Source organism: Hemitrygon akajei, chromosome 29 (genome assembly GCF_048418815.1).
Source record: "Hemitrygon akajei chromosome 29, sHemAka1.3, whole genome shotgun sequence".
NCBI lineage: Eukaryota > Metazoa > Chordata > Chondrichthyes > Myliobatiformes > Dasyatidae > Hemitrygon > Hemitrygon akajei.
This window is the reverse complement of record NC_133152.1, coordinates 40,698,585-40,726,125: the sequence shown is the minus strand read 5'-3', so window position 1 is coordinate 40,726,125 and position 27,541 is coordinate 40,698,585. Positions and strand designations below refer to the sequence as shown.

Below are 27,541 nucleotides of genomic sequence, written 5' to 3'. Positions count from 1 at the left end.
CTGCCCAGAAGGAAATGGCAAACCATTTCTGTAGAAAAAATTGCCAAGAGCAATCATGGTCACGAGACTATCATCGCCCACAGCATATGACACGGCGCATAATGATGATGACCGGGATGACAGTGGTTGTTTTAAAGCAAGTGGGAACTGCAGATTGCAGCAAGGAGAGGTGTAATATCTATAAATATCTTATCTGATCCACAGTATCCAAGGCATCTTCAAGGAGCAGTGCTTTAGAAAGGCGACATCCATCATTCAGGACCCCCACCACCCAGGACATGCCCTCTTCTCATTGTTACCGTCAGGGAGGAGGTACAGAAGCCTGAAGGTACACGTTTAATGATTCAGAAACAGCTTCTTCCCTTCGCCCATCTGATTTCTGAATGGTCATTGAACCCGTGAACACTACCTCACTACTTTTTTTATTTCTGGTTTTTTTACACTACTTATTTTAACTATTTAATAGACATACATGCTCACTGTAATTCAGTTTTTTTTCTATATTCATTTATCATATTTTTCATTGTGCTGCTGCCGTTACATTAACAAATTTCACAACATGTGCCGGTGATATTAAGCCTGAATCTGACTCTTACATATTCTTCTTATTCTAATTTATAATATTTTTTGTATTACACTGTACCGCTGACACAAAACAACAAATTTCACGACATCTGTCAGTGATATTAAACCTGATTCTAATTCTGAATATCTGCCCACTAATGTTATCTGTTTATACATTGAATGTATCAATGTCCAATTAAACAGACGTTTCTCATAGTCTGATCTCACCAAGGGTGCCCATTCATACTTCTCTGTTTAATATGACGATGATCAGGTTGCTATTTTCAGAACGTTGCCTAGTTTCTCACTCTTGCAATATCTTGAAAGATTTTTTTTTGTCTCGGGTGACCCAGCCTGCTATTTCCAGTATTTGCGAAAATTTAGACACATTATCCTGGTTACAATTACACACGTTAATTCATAAATTTGCATGCCATCTGTAATGTTATCAGCTGCTACAGTCTAGTGATGGGAACATTATTAGGTAGTTCCATGGCAAGAGGTTCACAGAGACACAGAGCACTACAGATCAGAAACAGGTTGTTTAGCCCATCTAGTCCTTGCTGAACTATTACTCTGCCCAGTCCCATTGACCTGCACCCAGACCATAGCCCATCCATGTACTGATCCAAATTTCTCTTAAATATTGAAATCAAACTCGCATCCACCACTTCTGCTAGTGGCTCGTTCCACGCTCTCACCCACCCTCTGAGTGAAAACAATTCCCCCCTCACGTTCCCCTTAAACAAATCACCTTTCACCTTTAATCCATGACCTCTTGTTTTAGTCTCATACAACCTCAGTGGAAAAAGCCTGCTTGCATTTAGCCTGTTGGTACCCCTCAAAATTTGTACGAGCTCAAAATCCCCCCTCATTCTCCTACACTCTAGGCCAGCAGGGGTTCCCAACTTGGGGTCAGTTAATGCTGGCGGTCCATAGTATAAAAGGTTGGAAACCCCTGCTCTAGGCAATAAAGTCCTAACCTATTCAACCTTTCACTATAACAGAGAGATTAATTGGAGGAGTAGGCCATTCAGCCCTTCATGTTTATCTGCTATTCAGTACGATCTTGGCCGATGGAGTCATTGAATTCTGTCCAACTTGCCCCTGCCTACCGAGTTGTCTGCCTGTGCAAGTCTTTTACCTCAGCAACACACACACACACACACACACACACACACACACGATGCTGGAGGAACTCAGCAGGTCAGGTAGGATCTGTGGAGGGGAATAAACAGTCGACATTTCGGGCCGTGACTTTTTATCAGAACTTTGGCTCAGCAACACTTTCTGGGCTAATTCCTCATTCCTTGACTCTCATAGTATCCAAAATACAGCAGATCTCCATCTTGTATCAATTAATCAGCTGAGCCTCCATGGACCAATAGACCAGAAGACAATTAGGCCATTTGGCCCATTGTGTCTGCTCTGCCATTTGAGATTCCCATAGATTCACCATCCTTTGAGTGAGCAAGCAATATTGCAACCAGCCCTCCTCAGCGTAATCTTTGCCACAGCTCCGCCAGGGCAGAACCAAATGCCAAGCAGGCACTAAAGGAAATGCAGCTATAATTAAGAACTTCAAGCGGAGAGTGAGAAAAGATGGTGGGTCTGTCCTATCTCAACATTAATTCAGCACAACTGTTCTTCAGCTATTATTCACAGAGCAGTCAAACACGACTGCTGAGCAACACAAACACACACTCTCTCACACACACACGCACACTCACACACTCACAGAGCTGGGGGAAACTCAGCAGGTCAGGTGGCATCTATGGCGGAGAGCACGCAGTCAACGTTTTTGGGCCGAGGCCCTTCATCAGGAGCGGTGGAGCTGCTGGCTCAGCGAATGAATCATGGAGGTGAATCAGGGAAGGACACAGATAGTGTAGAACGGTGACATGGCTGGTGACACAGTTGTTGTTCTCACTCTCCAGCAATCCTGACCGTGTGGAGTTTGCACGTTCTTCCTGTGCCACATGGGCATCCTCCACGTGCTCTGCTTTCCTCCCGCATCCCAAGGACGTGCCAGTTGATTGGTTAACTGGCCCCTGGTGTGCAGGTGCTTTGAGGGGACATGGGGACAAAACAACAGAGCTGTTGTATAATGGATGATCGGCACTGACTGACTACAGTCTGGTATTAGGTATTTTTCACATTAATTCCATAACCATATATCTAACTTTATTTTTATATATTTTTTAATTTTTTTTATCATTGTTGAATATTGTTTTTTGTTTGTTTCATGTCACACCAACAAACTGCAGTGAATTTCTAATAGTACACGGTGAATAAAGTTGATCCTTGGTTCTTGAAATAAATGATGTCTATTTACCAGGACAGATTCCTTCACCATACCTACTGCAGAAAGAAATTAAATCGTATGTTATATCTTATAATTGCAAATCTATCTAATAACCCAGCCTGAAGAGACACTGTCACTGAGAGAAGTTTATAGAGATGTCTAGATGCCAACAGGATGGAATTAGCCTAAAGCCAAACCTTGGGCTGGCTAAGAACCAGTGAGAAGGCTTGGCTTGCAGAGTTGACATCTGCATTGACAAGAAGCAATGTGAATCCTTTGCAGTAACTCGCAAATTTCTGGAGGAACTCAGCAGGTCCGGCAGCATTTATGGAGGGGACTAAATTGTCAACATTTTGGGTTGCGACACCTCATCATGTCCTGACATGAACTGTTTATTCTTCTCCATAGATGCTGCCTGACCTTGTGTATGTGTGTGTGTGTTTGTTGCTCTGGATTTCCAGCACCTGCAGAGTCTCTTGTGTTTATTATGTGGATCCTCTTTTGGAATGTGGGGAACATAGACCATTTACTTGGGTTAACTGGAAATGCTGCTGAATTTGTTCAATTTCGGAGGCGGGGTCTCATCCTTGGAATTGTTCTCCATGTGAAGATACCAGAAAGTTTAAATTTGTATCATCCAATGGCTTCCTCCTAATCTTTACCTTCATACATTACTTCATCCCTCACCATCACCTTGTATACTTTCTCCCGCTAGGCTCCCATCCTGCATGACGGAATTCCCATGGTACGTCCTTCCCCATTTCATTCCAACTTTACAATCCTCCTTAACACCCTACCTCAACGACCAATTACTCGGTCACCTCGCTGAACTCAAATATCTTCTCATTCTTTGAAATACTCAGCAGGTCAGGCAGTGTCTGCAGAGACAGAACTAGTGTTACCATGTCAGGTTGAAGACATCTTCTGATGGGTCTTTGACAGTACTGAAATATGCCTTTTGATTTTGTGTTTTATATTGTTTTTCATGTTTTTTTGTTGCTTGTGTGATTTTTTTTGCATGGGGAGGGGAATTTGATGTTTGATGCTTTTTCTTTGAGTGGGCTGGTTCTATGGTTCTTTTTTGCTTCATGACTGTGACAAAGATGTTGTCAGGGTTGTATACAGCATACGTACTTTGATAATAAATGTATTTTTAAACATTAGCTCTGTTTTTCCATCTTCACAAATGCTGCCTGATAAATAATGATAAACTCAAGATCTCTTGGTCTAGGTCCCAAGTAGACCTCTGCTTTTTTATTGTCCTACTACTCATTAACTGAGCCAATTATTTTATTAAGAACTTCATCTAGAGGGTACAGGCTCAGATTAGAGGGACGTTCCTTCAGAAGCGATGAGGAGGAATTCTTTAGCCAGAGATTTAGAATTTTATTTCTTACAACCATCTCACAACATGAGGGAGTAAAAATCCTTATGTTGCGTCTCTGTTGCCAGGTACAAGCAGTAAGGAAGTTGTGAATCTGTGGAATTCATTGCCACAAACGACTGTGGAGGCCAAGTCATTGGGCATATTTAAAGTGGAGGTTGATCGGTTCTTGATCAGTAAGTGTGTCAAAGATTATGAGGAGAAGGCAGGAGAATGGGATCGAGAAGGGTAAAAGATCAGCCATGATGGAATGGTGGTGCAGACTTGATGGGCCGAATGGTCTAACTCTTCTCCTACAGTGTGTCTTTTTGTGGCTGCCTGTAAGGAGACGAATCTCAAGGTAATGTATGCACACGTTGATAATGAATGTACTTTGAACTTTGGTCTAAATTCTGGCCTTTCCAACATTTTCTGTTTTGTTTCCAATTTCCTGCATCTCATTTTTTGTTTCCCGTTTTGTGGTTATGAATTGATCGTGGGCCACCCTTCTCATTTGACGCAATTGTCAGTCAGTAAATAATGGCCAAAAATGATTCTGTTTTTTTTCCAGTTTTTATTGAGTGAAAATCTCAAACCCTTGCATCAGACATGCAAAACCAATCAAATAAATAAAACACATATATTAAATTTCTAACAGCACTAGATTCAAGTGGAAAAATATTCAGTTATCAATAACATAGGTGCTGAGGGGGTCAATATTCAAGTATTGGAGAACGTCTTTTCCAAAGCATTTTAAAAAACGTTGAGTTGTCTCCTTGTATAGAGAGCCATGTACACCGTATATGAATCACGTTCTCCCCATGAGAGAATAAAATTACACAAATCCATGTGGTCTAGAGATGGCTTCTTATCCCAGTGTGCAATATATATATTACAAAGGCTAGAATTTTTCTTTTTGCTACATTGTAATTTTTTTTCTTTCTCTTGTCTCCAAAAGATCAATCCAGTTTTAGTTAAATTAACAGCAAAATGATCGATTGCTTCAGCAGCTTGACCGTTTAGAAGATTTGGAGGTTGTTTCTGTCTGGTTGTACATAATGATTATATCCATTTCTCTTCATATTCTGGTAGACTATCTACACAATGCCATCTGGCAAACATCTGGTGATGTGTTACCCGTTTTTCAAAACATCACAGAAGAAAGAGGAAAGAAAAACTTTTTACCATGCTCTATATGTATTTCAAAAGAAAGAGACACACACAGCGGCTAGATCCAAGTGCATAAACTGTTTCCCAGCTCTAAGCATCTTACAGTATTTTTCTCAAAATACATACTGAGTTTGAAAAAAAAATTAAACAATTAGTATTGCCTGCCTCTTCTCTGACTTTTAAATAGAACTCACTAGTGGATTGACAGCAAGATAAAGAGCACACAAAAATAAAACTGAGAGATAACGGTATTAAATTATTTATCAATTAATATTCATAGGAAACCTGTTAATTTGCATCCTACTAAATTCAAGTCAAACCTGAACCACACTCTGTGTCAGTGCTAACAGTCGATGTATAAATGGCCTTTTTGTTCAGGAGCCTGTGACACTTCCATCTTTAAAGGATTTGCACACACCAAAAGATCTATGGGTTATTCCAGAATTATTTTTTTAACATAAGGAAGTTCCTTAAATGCAATGTATTTGAGTCTTGTGTCTTTAACCCTTTGCGGATTGGTGGATTTGTTTTGTGTGGGGGTGGGAAGTTGGTTTGATTTCATTTTATTTCCTGTTGGAAGTACACAAAACACGATGAGTAGAAAGCACAGGGCTGAGAGTCTCTCCCTCAGTCTCACACTGAGACTCACTGACACTCGTCCACATGCACGCACGCTCAAGTGCACCCACAAAACACACACACGTTCAGATAAATACACACGTACCGAGACTCATAATCTCTTTCTCTCTCTGTCATGCTCACTCATATCAAGTGCAGACACACAGGTACACACACACACACACACACACAAGAAACACACTACATGTACGCTTTTACAAATGCACAAACACACAATCTCCATCACTAATCAGAATGAAACACAGTAACCGTTACTTCACAATTTAGTGTAGAAAGGATAACTCCTCAAAGGGTTAATGTTGGTTTCTGTTGTGCCCTGGGAAAGAAGGTGGCATGTGTGTGTGGGTGTGTGTGTTCTCCTTAAAGCCACGGTAGCCCCTTTCCATTGAATAATTGGGAGGACTATATTTGACAATGATCATCCCACAGGTCTGTTGTGCTGAGGTACCATAAGACCATAAAATATTGGAGCAAAATTAGGCCATTTGGCCCATCAAGTGGTACACTTGGAAAGACAGCAACTCCAACACAGCTTGCCCTAATAGTTTCTCCCAAGTGTTATTAAATTCTCATACAAGATCAGGTACACACCAAATGACTTCTGCCCTGCTTGGGGATGGGGCTACCTAAAAACTGGCAATAAAATGGAGTTTTCTGTTAATTGGTAGGGTTCACGACTGTTTCTAATACAAAACAGAATTAGTGCAAACTTACAAAAAGGACACAAAAGCAGGTTAACACACTCATAGCACCTGCCTGTAGTGCTTCACTCAAAGAACTGCAGAAACGTGTACCATAAAGACTAGACACTGCCCTGTTAAGAGCCATTATCCCATTCCGTAAGAGCCCAGGTATTGTCACAATGTGTAAAACAGTGTCGGGGTTAAACTGTCGATCAGGTTTGCCTACTGACATGCTAATATAAATCTGCTTTAAGTTAAAGCATTACCTTTAAAGGAAATAAAAACTTCCAGAAGGTCAACAATGAAAATAGATTCTTAGTAGGACCATATTAAGGATGTGATTGTTCTATACATAAGCCATATTCCAATTATCTCATTCTTAAAATTTTGACAATAATTCACACGGTGATTTGATATATTTTGCCATCATAATGATATTTGAAAGTTGATGGTCTAGCATCAGATTAATCTGAATTCCTGAATGAACAAGCACTGGGGCCACTGTACAAGACCGCCTCCTTTCCTGTTGGTAAGCCACCTTCTGTCCCAATGCCTCTTGGGTTGGTGAGTGTAGTAGTGGTAGGGAGTTTTCCAGTCTTGGTGTTTGGGAGGCAGAGTTGGCAGAATGCAGTGTGGAACTCTGAGCGCTGTTCTGTCCCGGGGTGGACGGGGGTATCGAGTTAATAGAGAGACAAGCAACAAGAGACTTCTTGGAAAACCAATGTCAGTCAGTGGGGACAGTGTAAACACAAGAAATTCTGCAGATGCTGGAAGTCCCGAGCAACAAAATGCTGGAGAAAATCGGCAGCTCATGGAGAGGAATAAACAGTTGACGTTTCAAGCCGAGACCCTTCATCAGCACTGATGGAGGACAGTGTGATGCGATGGGGGCGCAGGACTCCGGGTGGTTAGTTTCAGGCTGGAGACGTAAAAGATGGCAGATGCTGGGGATGGTTTATGGGTGGGGTTTGGGGGGGGGGGGGGGAGGAGATGACTCCTGACCCACTGAGTTCCTCCAAGAGCTTGTTGCCCCACACTGTAAAGTGTTGAATAGGCTGGAGCTGGTGCAGCATAATGTTAGAGACTGGCTAACACCATTAGGAATGACCATTGGTGGAAGTGGCCATAATGTTGGAGACTGGCTAACACCATTAGGAATGACCATTGGTGGAAGTGGCCATAATGTTGGACACTGGCTAACACCATTAGGAACGACCATTGGTGGAAGTGGCCATAATGTTGGAGACTGGCTAACACCATTAGGAACGACCATTGGTGGAAGTGGCCAGGCTTAAGTAGGTGTTCCAAGGATGTTGGGTGTAGCAGACAGTCCTCCTCACCGCTAACCGGAAACTGTGGGGTGACGTTACTGTTGAGCCTATGACTGGTGACAGGAGACAGACATCAGGCCTTTAGCCTTTCCCGAATGTTCTACTACTGTGTTCGAGTGATAGAGAAGATTTGATAGGCCAAATGGCCTAATTCTGCTCCTGTGCTCTCTGGTCTAGGGGAACTGAGAGATAATTCAGGAGATTTGGCCGGTGTCATCAGTGCTCATTTCGAAGCACATTCACTGCCTTTCAATGGTGTCAGAGAAGCGGTAGGGGACTCGAGGGCACATCCTCCGGGGAGCTTCTGCATTCTCAGAGCCTGTAGTTTGGGACTCTCCTCCCCAGTGACCCCATTTAAACATGCAACATTGGGACAGAAGTGTCAGAGCAACTCCTTCCTTACTGCAGGATGAAACAAGTTGATGTATTTTCAATATTGAGGTCTCCATGTTAACTTAGGGTGCTAGTCAATATCTTCTACGCAAGAGATTCTGCAGATGGAAAATACTGGAGGAACTCAGCAGGTCGGGCAGCATCTATGGAAAGGAATAAACAGTTGATGTTTTGAGCCGTGACCCTTCATCAGGACTGGAAAGGAATAAGAAGGTAGGAGGGGAAGGGCACAGAGTACAAACTAAAAGATGATAGGTGAAGCCAGGTGGGTGGGGAGGGGTATGAAGTAAGAAGCTAGGAGGTAATAGGTGGGAAAGGTAAAAGGATGAAGAAGGAGGAATCTAATAGGAGAGGAGAGTGGTCCATGGGAGGATAGGAAAGAGGAGGGGCAACGTGGGGAGCTGATAGGCAGGTGAGAAAAGAGTAGGTAAGAGGGAAGCCAGAGAGGGAATGGAAGAAGAGAGGTGGGGAAAGGGGAAAACTTCCTCTCCATAGATGCTGCTTGATCTCCTGAGTTCTTCCATTCTGTATGTGTTAGAATATGTTCCTTTGATTCGTTTGATTTCTCCAAGATGAATGTAATGAGTTGAAGCATGTTGAGGTGATCTGGCCAATAGGATGCTCCCCAAAGCTTTGTCATTTTTGAAATAATTTGTCCATGTCATCTGTGGATGCACCACTTGGAAAGTGTATAATTGGTCTTGCCAGGGTCTTCTATAACAAGGACTACACACTGAAGCTAATCTATCTACAATAGCAGGACGACTTTATAGAGAGGTACAGCTAAACTCTACTAGTTAGTGACTAATGAGGTGTTAAACTGACAACTTTAGAAGAGCAATTAAGAGGCTAAGCTTTCAGGGAAAGGTGAAAACAGACGTCGTTAATCTGCTGCAGAAGCGTGTGTGTTATGTGCGGACTGCAAATCTATACAATTAGCAAAACCAGTGTTGGCAGAAATCAAGCCGGCTGAGGCTGGTGGTGGTGGTGGTGGGGGGGGGGGGGGCGGCGGGTATTGTTGGGGAGGGTGGGAACAGAAAATCAGACCTAAAAAGGCTTGGCTCCACATTTAGGAGCAGCAACCCCAGGCAAGGGGTACTGCAGTGGAAACAAGTTTTCATGTCACCTCATCGTGGGACAGAACTGTCAGGAGGTCTGTGGAGTATTTAATGTGGGGAAGTGGACTGCACTTGTTGCTTGTTAAAAAATAAATGGAAAATCTTAGAAGGTTAGTCAGTTTCTGTGGAATGAGCTCTTCCTACAGTTGCGGCCTGGCCTGCTAAAACTTTCCACCGTTTTCTCTTTTTAGTTCAGATTGAGTTTGAAGGGACACAACGATCATTGAAGTTGTCAGATCAGAAAAGGGAGAGTGAAATTGGTTCTTCTTCAGTACTGAAACGTTAGCTAATATGTATTGTACATTTAGTTACCTGATTCCTGTTGCTTCTTTGAAAGTATATCATTCTCATCTTTAAAGATATAATGGCCCTGTTTTCAAACAATCTTAAACACACAGAGGAGAGACGGCTTTTGATCAGAAACTCATACACAGAAACACAAAGAGACCCCTTTGAATAGAGGAACCACAGATTTAAGCCCTCAAAGAGTTAGATTCCTTGCGGTGGCCGATGATTTGCAAACAACATGACCATGTCGGGCCTCAGAGTATCTACAACATTCAAATTGATTTCTGCTTTAAATATATAAAAATAATTTTGTTTGAAATGTTCTCATTCTATCTACAAAACAAACAAAAAAAAACTTCTAGAAGCTTCCAGGTGCCATATGTGGCTTCTTTACAATCGCGGGAAAAAAAATCATTCTGGAACAGCGGCAAGAGGCTGAGAGGTTTGGAATGGAAAGACCTGCAATAGGACGCGATCCAGGATAAAACAAATGCAAACTCCAGGGTAAGGAAGAGAGAGAGAGAAAGAGAAAGACAGAGAAAGAGAGAGAAAAAGAAAGAGGAAGAGAAGATCTTCAAAGTAAAATAAATTAATGGAAGATCATTAAAGAAACGTCACTCGGTCTGAGCACTGTTTCACAATGAACACTTGTTCAACCACACTCAGTGCTTCAGATGGCGTTTAATGTGCCTTAACCCCGAAGGGCTTCTCATCGCCCGTTGGAGGTGACTGTGGGACTGACAACAGAAAACGGCCATTTTAAAACTGCCTTTGTAAATTCTTCACTTGCACACGCTGCCATACCGCAATGTACACCGCAGCTCAGAAACTGCTTTATCAATTTCGCTTTCATATTACTCTTGTTTTCTTTAAATTCCCAAAAAATTAAAACAATAGAATCTAGCAGACATGCACACACGCAACCAAGGAGTTTTCGGTAGCAAAGGCAATACCCAAACATTACATGGTGTCCAACTCGAGAACGTTGGATTATAGATTTTCTCTTTTTTTTTCCTGCATATTAAAAGGGATTAATCACGTTGGTCAGGTTGTAAACATCTTTTAGGGAGCAAGTTCTTCCTACTGCACGTACCATCTGAAGCCAATTGTTTTGTTCATCGACAACCCATGATTCTTTTCACTTGTTGTGGGCACTGTCCTGTTGTCGTGAGCTGGTCTGGAAGCATATTGTTGAGGGTGGAGGCATCCTGAAGCTCTCCGTTTGATCCTGATGGGGTGTAAAGGCTGCCCGGGCCCCTTCACACATACACACACTGCGAGGTTTGGTTCTTAGTTCTACTACAATATTTCTTTTAAATCGAGGAGGATTTGTTATCCCAGTGAGTGAACAGAGGGACAGATTCTTTACTGGGTGGAGGGGGGGAGGGAGGTAGGCCTCCCTGCTACACCCCACCTGCTTCATCTTTCTCCACCATGTCCATGTGGTCAGTGCCATGGCTACTGTCGGAGTCCGTGTTGAGATCGTCGTCGTCTTCGTCATCGTCGTCGTCGTTCGGCTCCTCGTCGTCCTGCGTGGCGTCGTTGTCGTCTTCGGCGTCGCCCGACGTGGCGGTGATGTCCTCCTGGGCGGCGGCAGTGGCGAAGCGGGTCGCCTCGGGCGGCTTGGCGCTCAGGTCGAGCGAGTCGCTGAGGCCGACGCCGGCCGGGTTCTTCAGGAAGAAGAGCGGGCCGTCGGCACCCGTGCCCAGGTTGAGGGAGCCGTCCAGGTTGAGGGAGGACGCCTGGGAGTCGTACTCCAGGGCGCAGTGCATCGCCTCGCGGGCCGGCGAGATGGGCATCGCCTCCCCGCGCTCCTGCTTCTCGTGCTTGCGCTTGTGGGAGTCCATCTGGGACATGCCCACCACTGTGTGCTTGCAGTCAGGGTAGGTGCAGTGGAAGTGCGAGCACTTGAGCTTGTACTTGCACTCGGCCACCTCGCAGTCGACGCTGGAGCTGAACTGGCAAAAGCCGGCGGCGCTGATCACGTCCTGCTTGCCGTGGTGCTTGCGGTGAGCCGTCACCTTGGTGCTGTCGGTGCACCGGAAGCCACAGCGCAGGCAGTGGAAGTGGGTGCTGTTGCCCGAGAACTGGCAGTCCGCAAAGTTGCAGCGCAGCGACGACTTGAAGCGCTTGAAGTCATCGAGGACCAGGTTGTCGACGCGGTCGTGGTGCTGGGCGTGCTTGTACATGTGGGTGCGGCCGCAGAACTTGTAGCCGCAGTTTTCCCGGGTGCAGTGGTAGTGGGTGACCTTCAGCGAGAACTGGCAGCTCGCGTCCTTGCAGTCCTCGTAGAGGTCGTATCGCTTGAAGCCCTCCAGCATCATCCCTTCGTCCAGCATCTTGCGGGAGGAGGCTGTCTTCCGCCGCTTCCCGTAGGGGGACATATCTTCGATGATCCAGAATCTCTTCTTCGCACCAGAGGCAGTCGGGAGAGAAATTGTATTCCCTGGAACACAGGAGAAAAAAGGGAAAGTTAAACCATTAAATTGCTATGCCAGATTCCAGTTGAAGGTCAGTGTGTTGGTGTGAATGCAACAATTACATAACAAACATGCAGTCTACATTAATGTTCTTTATAAACCACATTGACACTGTGGCCACTTTATTTAGTACCTCCTGTACTGAATAGGGTGGCCACTGAGTGTATGTTTGTAGCCCGTCCTCTTCAAGTTTCAACGTGTTCAGAGATGCTGTTCTGTACACCACTGTGGTGTGGTTATTTGAGTTACGGTCACTTTCCTGTCAGCTTGAACTAGTCCAATGTTCTTCTCTGACCTTTCTCATTAACAAGGCATTTTCACCCATAGAACTTGTTATGTTTTGTAACTTCAAAACATTAAACTAACTCAAAGGAAGACGCGGGAGTCTGAAAATGCGGGTTGAACATCGGGTTTACTTTAAGCGAGGTGCGCGTCTATCACCTGGTAGCGTGATGTATGCAATTCACGTATTTATACATATAGACTGCACTGAATTACTTTAAATGAACAAGAACAATTAATCAACATATTAACGAGATTACTCAAATATCACTGAAATATTACGTACACAACAGAGCTGCTGCTCACTAGATACTTTCTGCTTTCAGCACCATTCTCTGTAAATTCTAGAGACTGTTGTGCGTGAAAATTCCAGGAGATCAGCAGCTACTGAGATACTCAAACCACCCCGTCTGGCACCAACAATCATTCCACAATCAAAATCGCTTAGATCACACTTCTTCCCCATCCCATTCTGATGTTTGGTCTGAACAACAACTGAACCTCTTGACCATGTCTGCGTGCTTTTATGCATTGAGTTGCTGCCACATGATTGGCTGGTGAGATAGTTGCATTAAAGAGCAGGTATACAGGTGTAACTAATAAAGTGGCCACTGAGTGTATGACATAGCTTCATAGCAGTCTTATGTAACAGGAATTTCCCTCTCTCACAGAAGCCTCAATGGAGATACTCAAGAGTGATTACAAAGAAATGCACTAATTGATTTTCCTAGATAGGATTATGAAGAATGCACAGACCCAGTATTGGCCTCCACATAAGTAGCAGTGACCTAGCCTCTGAGTCAGAGGTTGCTCGTTCAAGACCCACATCAGAGACCTAAGTGCACAGATCTTGGCCTGGGCTCCATTACAGCACAGAGAAGGTCTGGTATGCTCTGTTCTCATATGAAGGTTTAACAAAACATAGCACAATTCTGAAGAAGTGAGGTGAGAGTGGATATTGGACTGCTGGAAAACGATGCTGGAGAGGTAGTAATGGGGGACAATGAAATAGTGAACGAACTGAAGAAGTATTTTGCATCAGTCTTCACTGTGGAGGACACTAGCAGTTCCAGGTGTCAGGAGTCATGAAATGTGTGAAGTTACCATTACTAGAGAGAAGGTTCGTGGGAAACTGAAAGGTCTGAAGGTAGATAAGTCACCTGGACCAGATGGTGTACACCCCAGGGTTTTGAAAGAGGTGGCTGAAGAGAACATGAAGGCATTACAGCTTGTACGAGAGCCGACCAGGGACAAGACTATTCTGGATTTAGTGTTATGTAATGAACAGGATTTGATAAGCGATCTTGCAGTAAGAGAGCCATTAGGAGGTAGTGATCATAGTATGATGTTTTTATCTGCAATTTGAGAAGGATAAGGGCAGCTTGGAGGTGTCAGTGTTGCAGTTGAACAGGGGAAACTATGGAGCCATGAGGGAGGAGCTGGCCAAAGTTGACTGGACGGATAGCCTAGCAGAAAAGACAGTGGAACAGCAATGGCAGGTATTCTTGGGAATAATGCACAAGGTGCAAAATCAGTTCATCCCCCAGAGAAGGAAGAATTCAAAGGGGGGAAAGGGGCCACAGTGGTTGACAAAGGAAGTCAGAGATTGCATAGCATTAAAAAAAAGGAAGTATGACAGAGCTAAGGTGAGTGGGAGGACAGATGATTGGGAAGTTTTTAAGGAACAACAGAACTTAACTAAAAAGACAATACGGGGAGAAAAAATGAGGTACGAACGCAAGCTAGCCAGGAATATAAAGGAAGATAGCAAAAGCTTTTTTAGGTATGTGAAGAGAAGGAAGATAGTTAAGAACAATGTTGGGCCCTTGAAGAATGAATTGGGTGAAATTGTTATGGGAAACAGAGAAATGGCAGAAGAATTTAATGAGTACTTTAGATCTGTTTTCACTAAGGAAGACACAAGCAATCTCCCAGATGTATGGATGGGCCAAGGACATAGGGTAACAGAGGAAATGAAACAGATTAACATTCGGAAGGAAACGGTGATGAAAAGACTAATGGGACTGAAGGCTGACAAATCCCCAGGTCCAGATGGTCTGCACCCTAGGGTACTAAAGGAGGTGGCCCTGGAAATTGCGGATGCATTGGTAATCATTTTCCAATGTTCCTTAGATTCAAGATCAGTTCCTGATTGAGGATTGGAGAATGGCCACTTTTTAAGAAAGGACGGAGGGAGAAAACAATCGACCTGTCAGCCTGACATCGGTGGTGGGGAAGATGCTAGAGTCCATTATTAAGGATGAAATAGTGGCATATCTAGATAGCAGTGATAGGATTGGGCTGAGCCAGCATGGATTTACCAAGGGTAAATCATGCTTGACTAATCTGTTGGAGTTTTTCGAGGATGTAACCAGGAAGTTAGACGGGGGAGATCCAGTGGATGTAGTGTACCTCGATTTTCAGAAGGCATTTGATAAGGTCCCATATAGGAGATTGGTGGGTAAAATCAAAGCTCAGGGCATCGGGGGGAAGACATTGACATGGATAGAAAACTGGTTGGCAGATAGAAAGCAAAGGGTAGCGGTGAATGGGTGTTTCTCGGAATGGCAGGTGGTGACTAGTGGGGTGCCACAGGGCTCGGTATTGGGACCACAGCTGTTTACAATTTACGTCAACAATTTGGATGAAGGCATTGAAAATAACATCAGCAAATTTGTTGATGATACTAAGCTGGGTGGCAGTGTGACATGTGATGAGGATGTTAGGAGAATGCAGGGTGACTTGGATAGGCTGGGTGAGTGGGCAGATACTTGGCAGATGATGTTTAATGTGAATAAGTGTGAGGTTATCCACTTTGGGAGTAAGAACAGGAAGGCAGATTATTATCTGAACGGTGTAGAGTTAGGTAAGGGAGAAATACAAAGAGATCTAGGAGTCCTTGTTCATCAGTCACTGAAGGTGAATGAGCAAGTGCAGCAGGCAGTGAAGAAGGCTAATGGAATGTTGGCCTTTATTACAAAGGGAATTGAGTACAAGAGCAAGGAAATCCTCTTGCATTTGTACAGAGCCCTGGTGAGACCACACCTGGAGTATTGTGTACAGTTTTGGTCTCCAGGGTTAAGGAAGGACATCCTGGCTGTAGAGGAAGTGCAGCATAGATTCACGAGGTTAATTCCTGGGATGTCTGGACTGTCTTACGCAGAGAGGTTAGAGAGACTGGGCTTGTACACACTGGAATTAAGGAGATTGAGAGGGGATCTGATTGAAACATATAAGATTATTAAGGGATTGGACAAGATAGAGGCAGGAAATATGTTCCAGATGCTGGGAGAGTCCAGTACCAGAGGGCATGGTTTGAGAATAAGGGGTAGGTCATTTAGGACAGAGTTAAGGAAAAACTTCTTCTCCCAGAGAGTTGTGGGGGTCTGGAATGCACTGCCTCGGAAGGTAGTGGAGGCCAATTTTCTGATGCTTTCAAGAAGGAGCTAGATAGGTATCTTATGGATATGGGGAATCAAGGGATATGGGGACAAGGCAGGAACCGGGTATTGATAGTAGTTGATCAGCCATGATCTCAAAATGGCGGTGCAGGCTCGAAGGGCCGAATGGTCTACTTCTGCACCTATTGTCTATTAGTAGTGATCTTTACTAATCATTACTAGTAGTTCCAGAAGACTGGAAAATTGCAAACGTCACTCTACTCTTGAAGAAGGGAGAGAGGCAGAAGAAAGGAAACTATAGGCCAGTTATTCTGACCTCAGTGGTTGGGAAGATGGATAAGGTCTCAAGGTACTTGGAGGCTCATGATAAAATAGGCCGTAGTTAGTAGAAAATCTGTTGGAATTCTTTGAAGAAATAACAAGCAGGATAGACAAAGGAGAATCGGTTAATATTGTATACTTGGATTTTCAGAAGGCCTTTGACAAGGTGCCACGCATGAGGCTGCTTAACAAGCTATGAACCCATGGTACTACAGGAAAGATTCTAGCATGTAAAAACAGTTGCTGATTGGCAGGAAGCAAAGAGTGGGAATCAAGGGATTTTCTTATGGTTCGCTACCGGACACTAGTTGGGCCCAATTTTCTTTACATTATATGTTAATGATTTGGATGATGGAATTGATGGCTTTGTTGCAAAGTTTGCAGATGATATGAAGATAGATGGAGGGGCAGGTAGTTTTAAGGAAGTAGAGAAGCTACAAAAGGACTTAAGAGAGATGAGGACAAAGAGAAAAGAAGTGGAAGGTGGAATACAGTGCTGGGAAGTGTATGGTCATGCACTTTGGTAGAAGAAATGAAAGGGTTGACTATTTTCTAAATGGAGAGAAAATACAAAAAAACTGAGGTGCTAAAGGACTTGCGAGTCCTTGTGCAGGATTCCCTGAAGGTTAATTTGCAGGTTGAGTCTGTGGTGGGGAAGGCAAATAGGATGTTAGCATTCATTTCAAGAGGACTAGAATATAAAAGCAAAGATGTGATGTTGTGACTTTATAAAGCACTGGTGAGGTCTCACTTGGAGTACTGTGAGCCAGTTTGGGCTCTTTAGAAAGGATGTGCTGAAACTGGAGAGGGTTTGAAGGAGGTTTATGAAAATGATTCCAGGATTGAATGGCTTGTCATATAAAGAGTGTTTGAATGCTCTGGGCCTGTACTCACTGGAATTCAGAAGAATGAGGGGAGACCTCATTGAAACCTATTGAATGGTGGAAGGCCTCGATAGAGTGGATGTGGAGAGGATGTTTCTCATGGTGGGAAAATCTAAGACCAGAGGACGCAGCCTCAGAATAGATGGGTGTCCTTTTAGAACGGAAATGAGGAGGAATTTCTTTAGCCAGTGTGGTGGATCTGTGGAATTCTTTGCCACAGGTGGCTGGGGAGGCGAAGAGTTTAAGGCAGAGGTTGATAGATTCTTGACTGGTCAGGAAGAAGGCAGGAGATTGGGGCCGAGAGGAAAATTGGATCAGCCGTGATGAAATGGAGCAGACTTGATGAGCCAAATGGTCTAATTTTGCTCCTATATCTAATGGTCTTAAGTGTTTAACCTGGCTAATATTTATTCCTTTATAAATAAATCATGCACCGATGGAATCTTGCTGTGCAAACCTTGGCTGTTCTCTCACTGAAGGCCACCCTCAACAGCTGGTACAAATTCTGTGGATGTGGATGCACCTACATTTACAATGGTCACCCCAGTAACGCAGTGGTTAGCATGATGCTCGGAGCATTCCGGAGGTCAGAGTTCAATTCCTCGCCATCTGCAAGAAAGTTTGTACGTTCTCCCCGTGGGTTTCCTCCGGATGCTCCCACGTTCCGAAGATGTACAAATTACGGTTAGTACGTTGTGAGTGTACGTGTTGACGCCTGGAAGCGTGGCAACACTTGCAGACTGGCCCCCGCACAGTCCTTGCTGATATGATTTAATGCCAACAATGCTTTTCATTGTAGTTATTTTATTTTTCATATATTTATTAAGATATAGTGCAGAACAAGCCTTTCTGACTCTTCGAGCCACACCGCCCAGCAACCTCTGATTTAACCCCAGTCTAATCACAGGACAATTTACAGTGACCAGTTAACCTACTAACCCGTATGTCGTTGGACTGTGGGAGGAAACCGGAGCACCCAGGGGAGACCCACGCAGTCATGGGGAGAGTGTACAAACTCCTTATAGACAGTGGTGGGAATTGAACCCAGGTTGCTGTTACTGTAAAGCGTTGTGCTAACCACTGCACTACCATTTAGATGTACCGTACATGTGATAAATAATGCTAAACCTTATTTTATTTAGAGAATCCTCCTACAGAATGAGACATAATGACACCTAGAGAGTCTTCGACCATAAGACATCAGAGCAAATCAAGCCATTCGGCCCATCGAGTCTGCTATGCCATTTCCCTCTCAACCCCACTCTCCTGCCTTCTTTGAAAGTTTATTTTTTGAAGTCCTAAAGTAATTTGAAATTTTGAAACATCTTTCTAATTTATGACCAGTAGAATTGTGTGGATAGACCTGCAGCCTTCCATCTCTGATGCTTTTTATTGTTCAGAGCCTGTACTAACAGGTCAGCTCAGTCAATGAGTGGGAGCAGGGTGAGCTGGACACCTGTGTTAATAACACTCCTAACAACTCCAGGTTGGCCAGAAAGTAGTCCACTTCAAAAGTGGAGGAAGGAGAGCCTGTGACAAAAATGGCAGTGACTTCTCCCAATCTAATTAGTACTTTGTAGCAGAAATAAAGTAGAGTTACACACGGACTTTCTCTACGAGCTCAATTATAGTCCCGAACAGCATGACTCACCAGTCAACTAAGCAACCATGCTTTCCATTTTTAATTTTTGTTTTATTCAGCATGGTGACAGACCGTTCTGGCCCGCACTACCCAATCACCCCCATATTACAAATTAACCTACTAACCCGTATGTCTTTGGGATGTTGGAAACCTGAGCACCCAGAGGGAACCCCAGCAGTCATGTGGAGAACGTACTTCCAGACAGAGGCGGGATTGGAACACTGGCACTGTAAAAGTGCTACACTAACCACTATTTAAGACAATCTGCTACTGACAGAAGTTTTAAGTTCCAAGCTTATTTCTTTACTCAACCATAAATTTCTCATTGGTGGGATTTGAACTTGTCACCATTGCTACTTAACCAGTAACTAAGCCACTCTGCTACCCTGTCACACTCTTAATCACCGACTCTGGTGGGACTTAAACCCACAACCTTTGAATTACTTGATCACACATCAGTAGAAGTCTAACGTGCTATCCACATAGCCCACAGCTTTCTTGGAATCCTATTGACACCATATACAAATATTTTGTTTTTGTACCAGTGAGATTAATATACAATATTCACAGAAACAAATTAATCTTTTCCTCTAATTTTCATAAGTATTTTTAAACAAAATGTGTGACGCAGTAATTTGGTTAAAGGCCATCGATAAGAGCCTCTCTATTGTGATGCCGACAGCTGGCTGCACGCGAGGTTTCAGGCTCGAGGAAACAGGTCAGACGGTCTGCTGCAGAGAACTCTGGGTAAGTGGAGGATGAACGGAGCTACGTGCATCACACTAGAGCTACTGGATATGACAACATCTTAACGAGGCGTGTAGCTGGTGGAGATAGCAGATATAAAAAGGAAGAGGCAGGTGGGAAACTACAAAACGATTTAAAACAGGGGTGTGAATTTCACAATGACACATTTGTGAACTAGGAACCAAAACTGGTCAGAGAAGTTCTTGGTGTGGCTTAGGGTGTAGGTAGCTGGGATTTACAGCACACAAAATGCTCGAGGAACTTAGAATGTCAAGCAGCACCTATGGAGGGGAATAAAGAATTGATGTTTTGGGCTGAGACTCTTTATCAGGACTAGAAAAAAGGCGGGGGGGGGGGGGGGGTGCAGAAGCCGGAACAAGAAGGTGGGAGGGGGAAGGAGTACAAGCTGGCAGGTGATAGGTGAGACCTTGTGAGTGGGATGTGGGTGGCTGGGTGGGGATGAGGTGATAGGTGGAGGAAGTAAAGGGCTGAAGAAGACGGGGAGGAGTGGACCACGGGAGAAAGGGAAGGAGGAGGACACCCAGACAGAGCTGATGGGCAGAGGAGAACAGAAGGGGTGGGACAGAAACCAGAATATAAAGTGGGAGCTGTCTTCATCCCCTTCCTTTCCAGTCCTGACGAAGGTCTTGGCATTCTCCCCCCACCCACCCTTCTCTCCTTTTCCATTCCCTATTCTGGCTCCCCTCTTACCCCTCCTCTTCGCCTCACCTGCCCCTCATCTCCTTCTGGTGCCCTCCTTTCGAGTGGGTGTGTGTGCGTGTTTCTGCAGAACCTCTTGTATTTATCGAGAGTGGAGTAGTTAAATTTAGAAGAATTGGAGGTTTGAATAGGGATTTTGGATCGCAGATTAGCTGAGGCTGGAGTGTGGATCAGACATTCTGACTGCACCATCATCGTACCCATTGTTTAGGGAAGAGATAAAAGAGAATAAGAATATAACAGCAAAGGGAAAAATAGATCCCTACATCCAACAGATTGAAATTAATTGCATATTGTATCTAAATTCATGAGTTACCCTGTACCAATGATATAAACTTTCACTGTGACTAAGAAACTTGCAGAAACAAAACTTAAAAAGTCTGGAAACACTCGACAGGTCAGTCAGAGTCTGTAGAAAGAGCAACAGAGTTCATGTTTCAGGCTGAAGACTCTTTGTTAAACCTGAACCATCAACTGTTGAAGGGTCTCGGCCCAAAACGTCGATGCTGCCTGACCTGCTGAGTTCTTCCAGTTTCTTTTTAATGTGTGTTGCTTGGATTTCTAACGTCTGCAGATTTTCTCGTTTGTTTCTCAGATTCAGACTCGTCTTCTGTATCGCATGCATTGTACATCGAAACATACGGGGTAATGCGTCATCTGTGACAACGACCATCACACACTGGGGGCAATCCGCCATGGTCACCACACATTCCAGTGCCAACGTAGCATGCCCACAATGCCTGGCAGAACAACACAGAACACAACAAAACAGATCTCTTCACAGATGTTGTCTGACCTACTGAATGTTTCCAATAGACAATAGGTGCAGAAGTAGACCATTTGGCCCTTCGAGCCTGCACCGCCATTTTGAGATCATGGCTGATCATCTACTATCAATACCCGGTCCCTGCCTTATCCCCATATCCCTTGATTCCCCTATCCATAAGATACCTATCTAGCTCCTTCTTGAAAGCATCCAGAGAATTGGCCTCCACTGCCTTCCGAGGCAGTGTATTTGATGTTTTATTTGGTGTTTTTTTTAAATTTCCATGATCTGCAGGGTGTTTTTCTTTGAGTTTCAAATTCAGAAAACATACAACCGATTTTGTGGGTGGCAGGGTAGAGATTAGTCTCTACCAAAGGAGGTGTTAGGCACTCCTTCCCTCCACTAGCCTGCAGGGCTTCCTCAGGAAAGGTGTAGCACCTGCTTAGCCCCCAATCGGGGTCATGGAAGTCATGGGGGCAGGTGGTGGATGGTCGTATGAGCAGCTGGTGCGTATCACGTGTCCTGGTTACGTGACCACTGACGCCAGGTAGACAGTCTCTGAAGAGTATTGATAATGGCTGGGGTCACCCGTCTTGTAAAGACACTGCCCAGAAGAAGCTAAACCACTTCTGTAGAAAGATTTGCCAAGAACAATCACCTATGTCATACAACACAGCACATAATGAATGAACTACTGATGTGGAATTCACTAGCTGAAAGGATACTGGAAGCTGACGCAGAGATAAAAGCGAATTAGATAAATACGTGGAAAAAATTGGGGAAATTCATAGAGCAACATTTACGAGATTCTTAGATCGGCACATGAATGAAGGAAAAATGGAGGGCAGTGAGAGGGGAAAGGGTTAGACTGATTTTAGAGTAGGTTAACACTCAGCACAACATTGTGGGCTGAAGGGCCGGTACCGTGCTGTATTGTTCTATGGAAATGTCTACAGAAAGTGGTGGAAACACCCCAGTCTATCACAGACAAAGCCCTCCCCATCATTAAAAATATTTTCAAAAACACAGCATCCGTCATCAAGGACCCCCACTATCCAGGCCATGCTCCCTTCTCACTGCTACCATCGGGAAGGAGGTACAGGAGCCTCAGGTCCCACACCAACAGTTATCATCCTTCTGCCATCACAGTCCTGAATGAACATGGATAACTTCACTCACCTCAATCCTGTACCAGTTCCACAATCTATAGACTCACTTTCAAGGAGTTAGCAACTTGCGTTCTCAGTATTTTACTTTTCAAAACATTATTATTTGCACGATTTGTCCTCTTTTGCACATTGAAACATAGAAATCGACAGCACATTACAGGCCCTTCGGCCCACAATGTTGTGCCAGCCATGTAACCTGCTCTAGAAACTGCCTAGAATTTCCCTACCGCATAGCCCTCCGTTTTTCTAAGGTCCATGTACCTATCCGAGAGAGTCTATTGTATCCACCTCTATCCACTTATTGGATGTATAAAAGAGGACAAATCTTTTTGCATAGTTTTTCATCGATACTATTGTATTTCATTCTTTTCCTGTTAACGTCCACAAGAAAATGAATCTCAAGTTGGTATGTAATGACACACAGTCTTGTACAGTACTTTGACATTAAATTTACTCAATATTCCTGAAGCTAGAGAGAGTGGGATTAACTGGGGAGCTCTTTCACAGAGACATTACAAATACAAATGACCAAGTGACCTCCTGTTTCCTTACGATTTTGAAAGAAAATCAAAGATTAATGTCGCTTTTGTGTTTTACAACATCCCTGGCACCGTGGTTGATCAAACGAAAACTAATGTGCGCGTAGCATGGGTTTGCCCTCAACTGGGAGGCTGGGTGTTTGTTTAGTCAATAGAGCCAGCTGTTGGTTTCCAGAGACATTATTATATAAAAAAAGGTAATAGGAGAAAATTGAGAATGTGTTTAAATCCCAAAGGCGCCAGAAATGTTAACAATACAGTCTGATTGTCACCTGGTGGAGGGTAAAGCCGCCAATATTACAGGTGTCAACACCTGCTGTCAACAAAATGCAATCGTAAGAATCAGATATTTAAAAAAGCCTCAAAGATCAACGTAAATTTATTATCAGAATACATATCTGTCACCATATACAACCCCGAGGTTCATTCTCCTGTGGGCGTACACAGCAAATCTATAGAATAGTAACTGTAACAGGGATCAGTGAAAGATCAACTGGAGTGAAGAAACTGTGCAAATGCAATAAATAACATGAGATAGTGAGATAACGAGTCCTTAAAGTGAGATTGTTGGTTGTGGGAACATCTCAGTGGATGGACACGTGAGTGTAGTTATCCCCTTCTGTTGAAGAGCCTGACAGTTGAGGGGTAGTAACTGTTCTTGAACCCAACCCTCCATTCAATGGGAAGAGGGTTGATGAAATGGTAGGGTATCTGGGGAAGGTACTTAGCTGAATACGGTTATCATATAGTGATGCTCTCTGTATATATTAAAAGTAGTTGTACGTGTGGATTGTAATTCCCTGAAAAATATTTTTTTAAATTTAGAGATACAGCATGGTAACAAGCCTTTCTGGCTCAATGAGACCAATTACACCCTTATGACCAATTAACCTGCTAACTCCTATGACTTTGGAATGTGGGAGGAAACCTACATGGTCACAGGGAGAATGTACAAACGCTTTACAGACAGCGGCAGGAATTGAGCCTGGATCACTGGTACTGTAATATTGCTACAACAAACCACTATGCTACCACGATTCAAAGCTGGTATTGGAGAAAAACCTCACTTCATGTTTTTGTTTTATTTTGTAATCTGAGATTAAAGTTTACTCCTAAGCAACACACAAAATGCTGGAGGAAATCAGCAGGTTAGGCAGCATCTATGGAAGAAGGTCAATAGTTGACGTTAGGGCCAGCCCAAAACATTGACGGTTTACTCTTTTCCACAGATGCTGCCTGGCCTGCTGAGTTCCTCCAGCATTTTGTCTGTGTTGCTTTGGATGTCCAGCATGCTTAATGACTTTGTGACCGCTAGGTGCCAAAGTTCCCATGGAATCAAAGACTGACAACGGCAGAGAGAGGAGAAAGCCCCGTCACAAAGATTGCAAGACTTTTCTGGGCAGTTTCTGCTGAGGTCAGGGCTGAGCACCGTCATCAATGTGAAATCTGTTGCCTGCTGGTATACAGCAGACACTGATGGGGAAAGTCCGTAGATAATTTGAACAAATGCCTTTTACGCAGCTTTACATTTTAATCGGTTGCCTTCACATAGAGACAACAAAATGTTGTAGTACTTAGAGTACTTAGAGATACAGAGCAGAACAGGCCCTTCCAGTGAGCCGCAATGCCCAGCGATTCACCGATTTAACGCTCGTCTAATCACAGGACAATCTACGATGACCTATCACCCTACTAACTGGTACGTCTTTGGACTGTGGGAGGAAACCGGAGCACCCAGAGGAGACCCATGCAATCACAGGAAAGATGTACAATCTTCTTACAGACAGTATTGGAATTGAGTTCTGACTTCCGAGCATCCCCCCCCCACCCCCCCAGTGTAACAGCAGCGTGCTAACTGCTGCGCTCCCCTGGTGCCCTTTATGAAAGAACTTGGTTTGTCATAGTCACACAGGACTGGAACAGGCACTGGGTTTATGACTGTCAGGAGTCTGTGTTGAACTTCCCTTGGCGCCTCCTCCCAGTGGAGATGACTGTGCAGGGGTGAGTACAACAGGTGTCCTTGCACACCATTGGTGCTTGTCCTCCTCGTATCTGGGCAAATCGTGGGTTAAAAACAAGAGAAGACCTTTGGTAGCCAGTCATAATTTCCACAAGAATAAAGCAGCAGGTGAAATCCCCAGCACATCATTTTGTACATTCAGCTTGTGCCGATGCATTCGTTCCTGTATGGTCTGTTTCGATAGTTTGGCCAAAATATTAAACGAAGCTGGAGCATATGTGAAGGTTAACGAGCATTATTTGGGTGGCACAGTAGTGTAGTGGTGAGCACAACGCTCTACAATAGCAGCGACCCGGGTTCAATTCCCACCATTGCCCGTAAGGAGTTCATGCGTTCTCCCCGTGGGTTTCCCCCGGGTGGCTCTGGTTTCCTCCCACTGCCTAAAGATGATTCGGATAGGGTTAAATCGGTGGGATTGCAGTGAGGTGTGGTTCGAAGGGCTGAAAGGGCCTACTCTGTGACGTATCTCAATAAATAAACAAAATTTGTGAATTCAGCGCCGTCACTGGTCAGGGGTACAGACTGGTCAAAGATGTCCATAAATAGAAATAAACCAAGGTCAGGATTATTGTTCCATTTATCTCTTCCGGTGTTTGTGGGCCCATCCTGCATGCACAGAGAGAGTTCATGGAGTCACGCAGCACAGAACCAGAGCCTTTGACCCACTGAGTGTGTTCGGATCACCTGACACTCATTTACACTAACCCTTCACTAATCTCACAGTGCCCTCTTCACGTAACACACTGAATCACTGGGGACCGCTTACACCAGGCAACTAACCCATCGACCTGCTTGTCTTTGGGATGTGGGAGGTAGTAGGGAGGTCTGGAGCAAGTAGTGTGGAGAAAGTTTAAACCCCACGCTGACAGCGCTGGAGATCCGGACTGGGTCCGGGCAGCCAGCAGCTATCACTGCGCCACTGAAATTACTGCCACAACAATATTTGCCCCATAACGATGATGAGTCACTGTCAAGGAGGTGTTGTTGGCGAAGCCCAGGCCAGTGACTGAAGTGCATTTAGCTGATGGTGCACCGCTGTAACCCCTGCGTGCCAGCAGTGAGGGAATGATGGTGCACAGTCATGGTTTGGATCGTGGGTGAGGTGTCAAAGTTCAAAGTTAATGTATTATCAAAGTACAGATATGTCACCATATACAACCCTGAGATTCATTTCCTTGCGGGAATTCGCAGTAAACATAAAGAAACACAATAGAATCAGTGAAAAACTGCGCACAACAAGATGGACAAACAAGTAATGTGCAAAAGCCAACAAACTGTGAACATACACAAAGAAAAAAAACTCAAAATAATAATAATAAATACATCAGCAATAAATGTTGAGAACGTGAGATGAAGAGTCCCTAGAAGTGAGTGAAGTTATGCCCTCAGGTTCAAGTCCATAGGGTGTGGGAACAGTCTATGAATCAATCAAAAGTGTTGCTCTGTCCTGTGCGATGTCAGATTTCCAGGGGCTTTCTGGAGTGGACTCATCCAGGCAAACTCCATTGTACTCTTGACTTGAGCCTTGTAGTGGCTGAAAAGCCTTGGATTGTCAGGAGGTGAGTCACTCACTGCTGGATACCCAGCCTCTGACTAGCTCTTGTAGGCACGGCCTTTGTGTGCTTTTAATATTATTTATTTATTAAATTTTAGAAATTACAAAGAATAAATGTGGTGATAAAATAGTAAGAAAAATAATATTAACCCTCCCCCCTCCCCTTAACCCTTATCTAAAGAAAGAAAAAAATAAGAAAGAAAATAAAGATTGCCTGGATATCGGAGGATCCCCACATGCTCCATGGAGTTCAAAATAATTTTGATATTTATTTTTACTTTCCCCAATTACTATAATTTTATCTTCAAAGGACCTGTGTATTTAATCCTATCTTTTGTAAGTATGGGAACCAAATTTTCAAAAATATATCATATTCATTTCTTAGATTATATGTAATTTTTTCAAGTGGAATACAACTATGTATTTCATTATTCCAACGATCCATAGTTAAATTTAAATCAGATTTCCAAGTAACTGCGATAACTTTTTTGGCTACTGCCAATGCAATTTTTATAAATTTTTTCTGATACTTATTCAATTTAAATTTCGTTATTGTCCCTTCAATGTCTCCTAATAAAAATAATAGTGGACTATGTGGGAGTTGTACTCCAATAATTTGTTCCAAAAAAAGTCTTAAATTAATCCAAAATGGTTGAATTTTAAAACAAGACCAAGTAGAATGTAAAAAAGTACCAATTTCTTGATTACATCGAAAACATTGGTCAGACATATTTGAATTTAATCTATTTATTTTCTGTGCTGTTATATATAATTAATGTAAAAAATTACATTGTATTAATCTAAGTCGAACATTTATTGTATTTCTCATACTATCAGAACATAATCTTGACCAGTTTTTTCCATCAATTTTAACATTCAGATCAGATTCCCATTTTTGTCTTGATTTATGAATTCCTAATTTAATTGTCTGCTTTGAATCAAATTATACATACAAGATGTAAATTTTTTAATTTTTCCTTTCTGAATTAATATTTCTATTTCACTAGGTTTTGGCATCAACATTGTTTGTCCCAGCTTTTCTCGTAAACAGGCTTTTAATTGAAAATAACAGAAAAGAGTGTTGTACTGACCACTACACTACCATGACGCCCCATGCCCCACGTGTAAGTGTGAGTCACGACTATTTGTGTTTTATGTGTT

General features: G+C 43.5%; 1 protein-coding gene across 8 annotated transcripts in view; it reads right to left on the bottom strand.

Moving 5' to 3' along the window:
* Positions 1-4,786: 4,786 nt before the first annotated feature.
* The window catches only part of casz1 (castor zinc finger 1), a 524,871-nt gene continuing 502,116 nt past the window's right edge, over positions 4,787-27,541 (bottom strand). For all 8 annotated transcript variants that reach the window (XM_073032178.1, XM_073032184.1, XM_073032182.1 and 5 more), the window contains one exon: positions 4,787-12,300. In XM_073032178.1, coding sequence (XP_072888279.1) covers positions 11,258-12,300 — 1,043 coding nt within the window. In that variant the 3' untranslated portion in view covers positions 4,787-11,257. The remainder of the gene's footprint in view (positions 12,301-27,541) is intronic.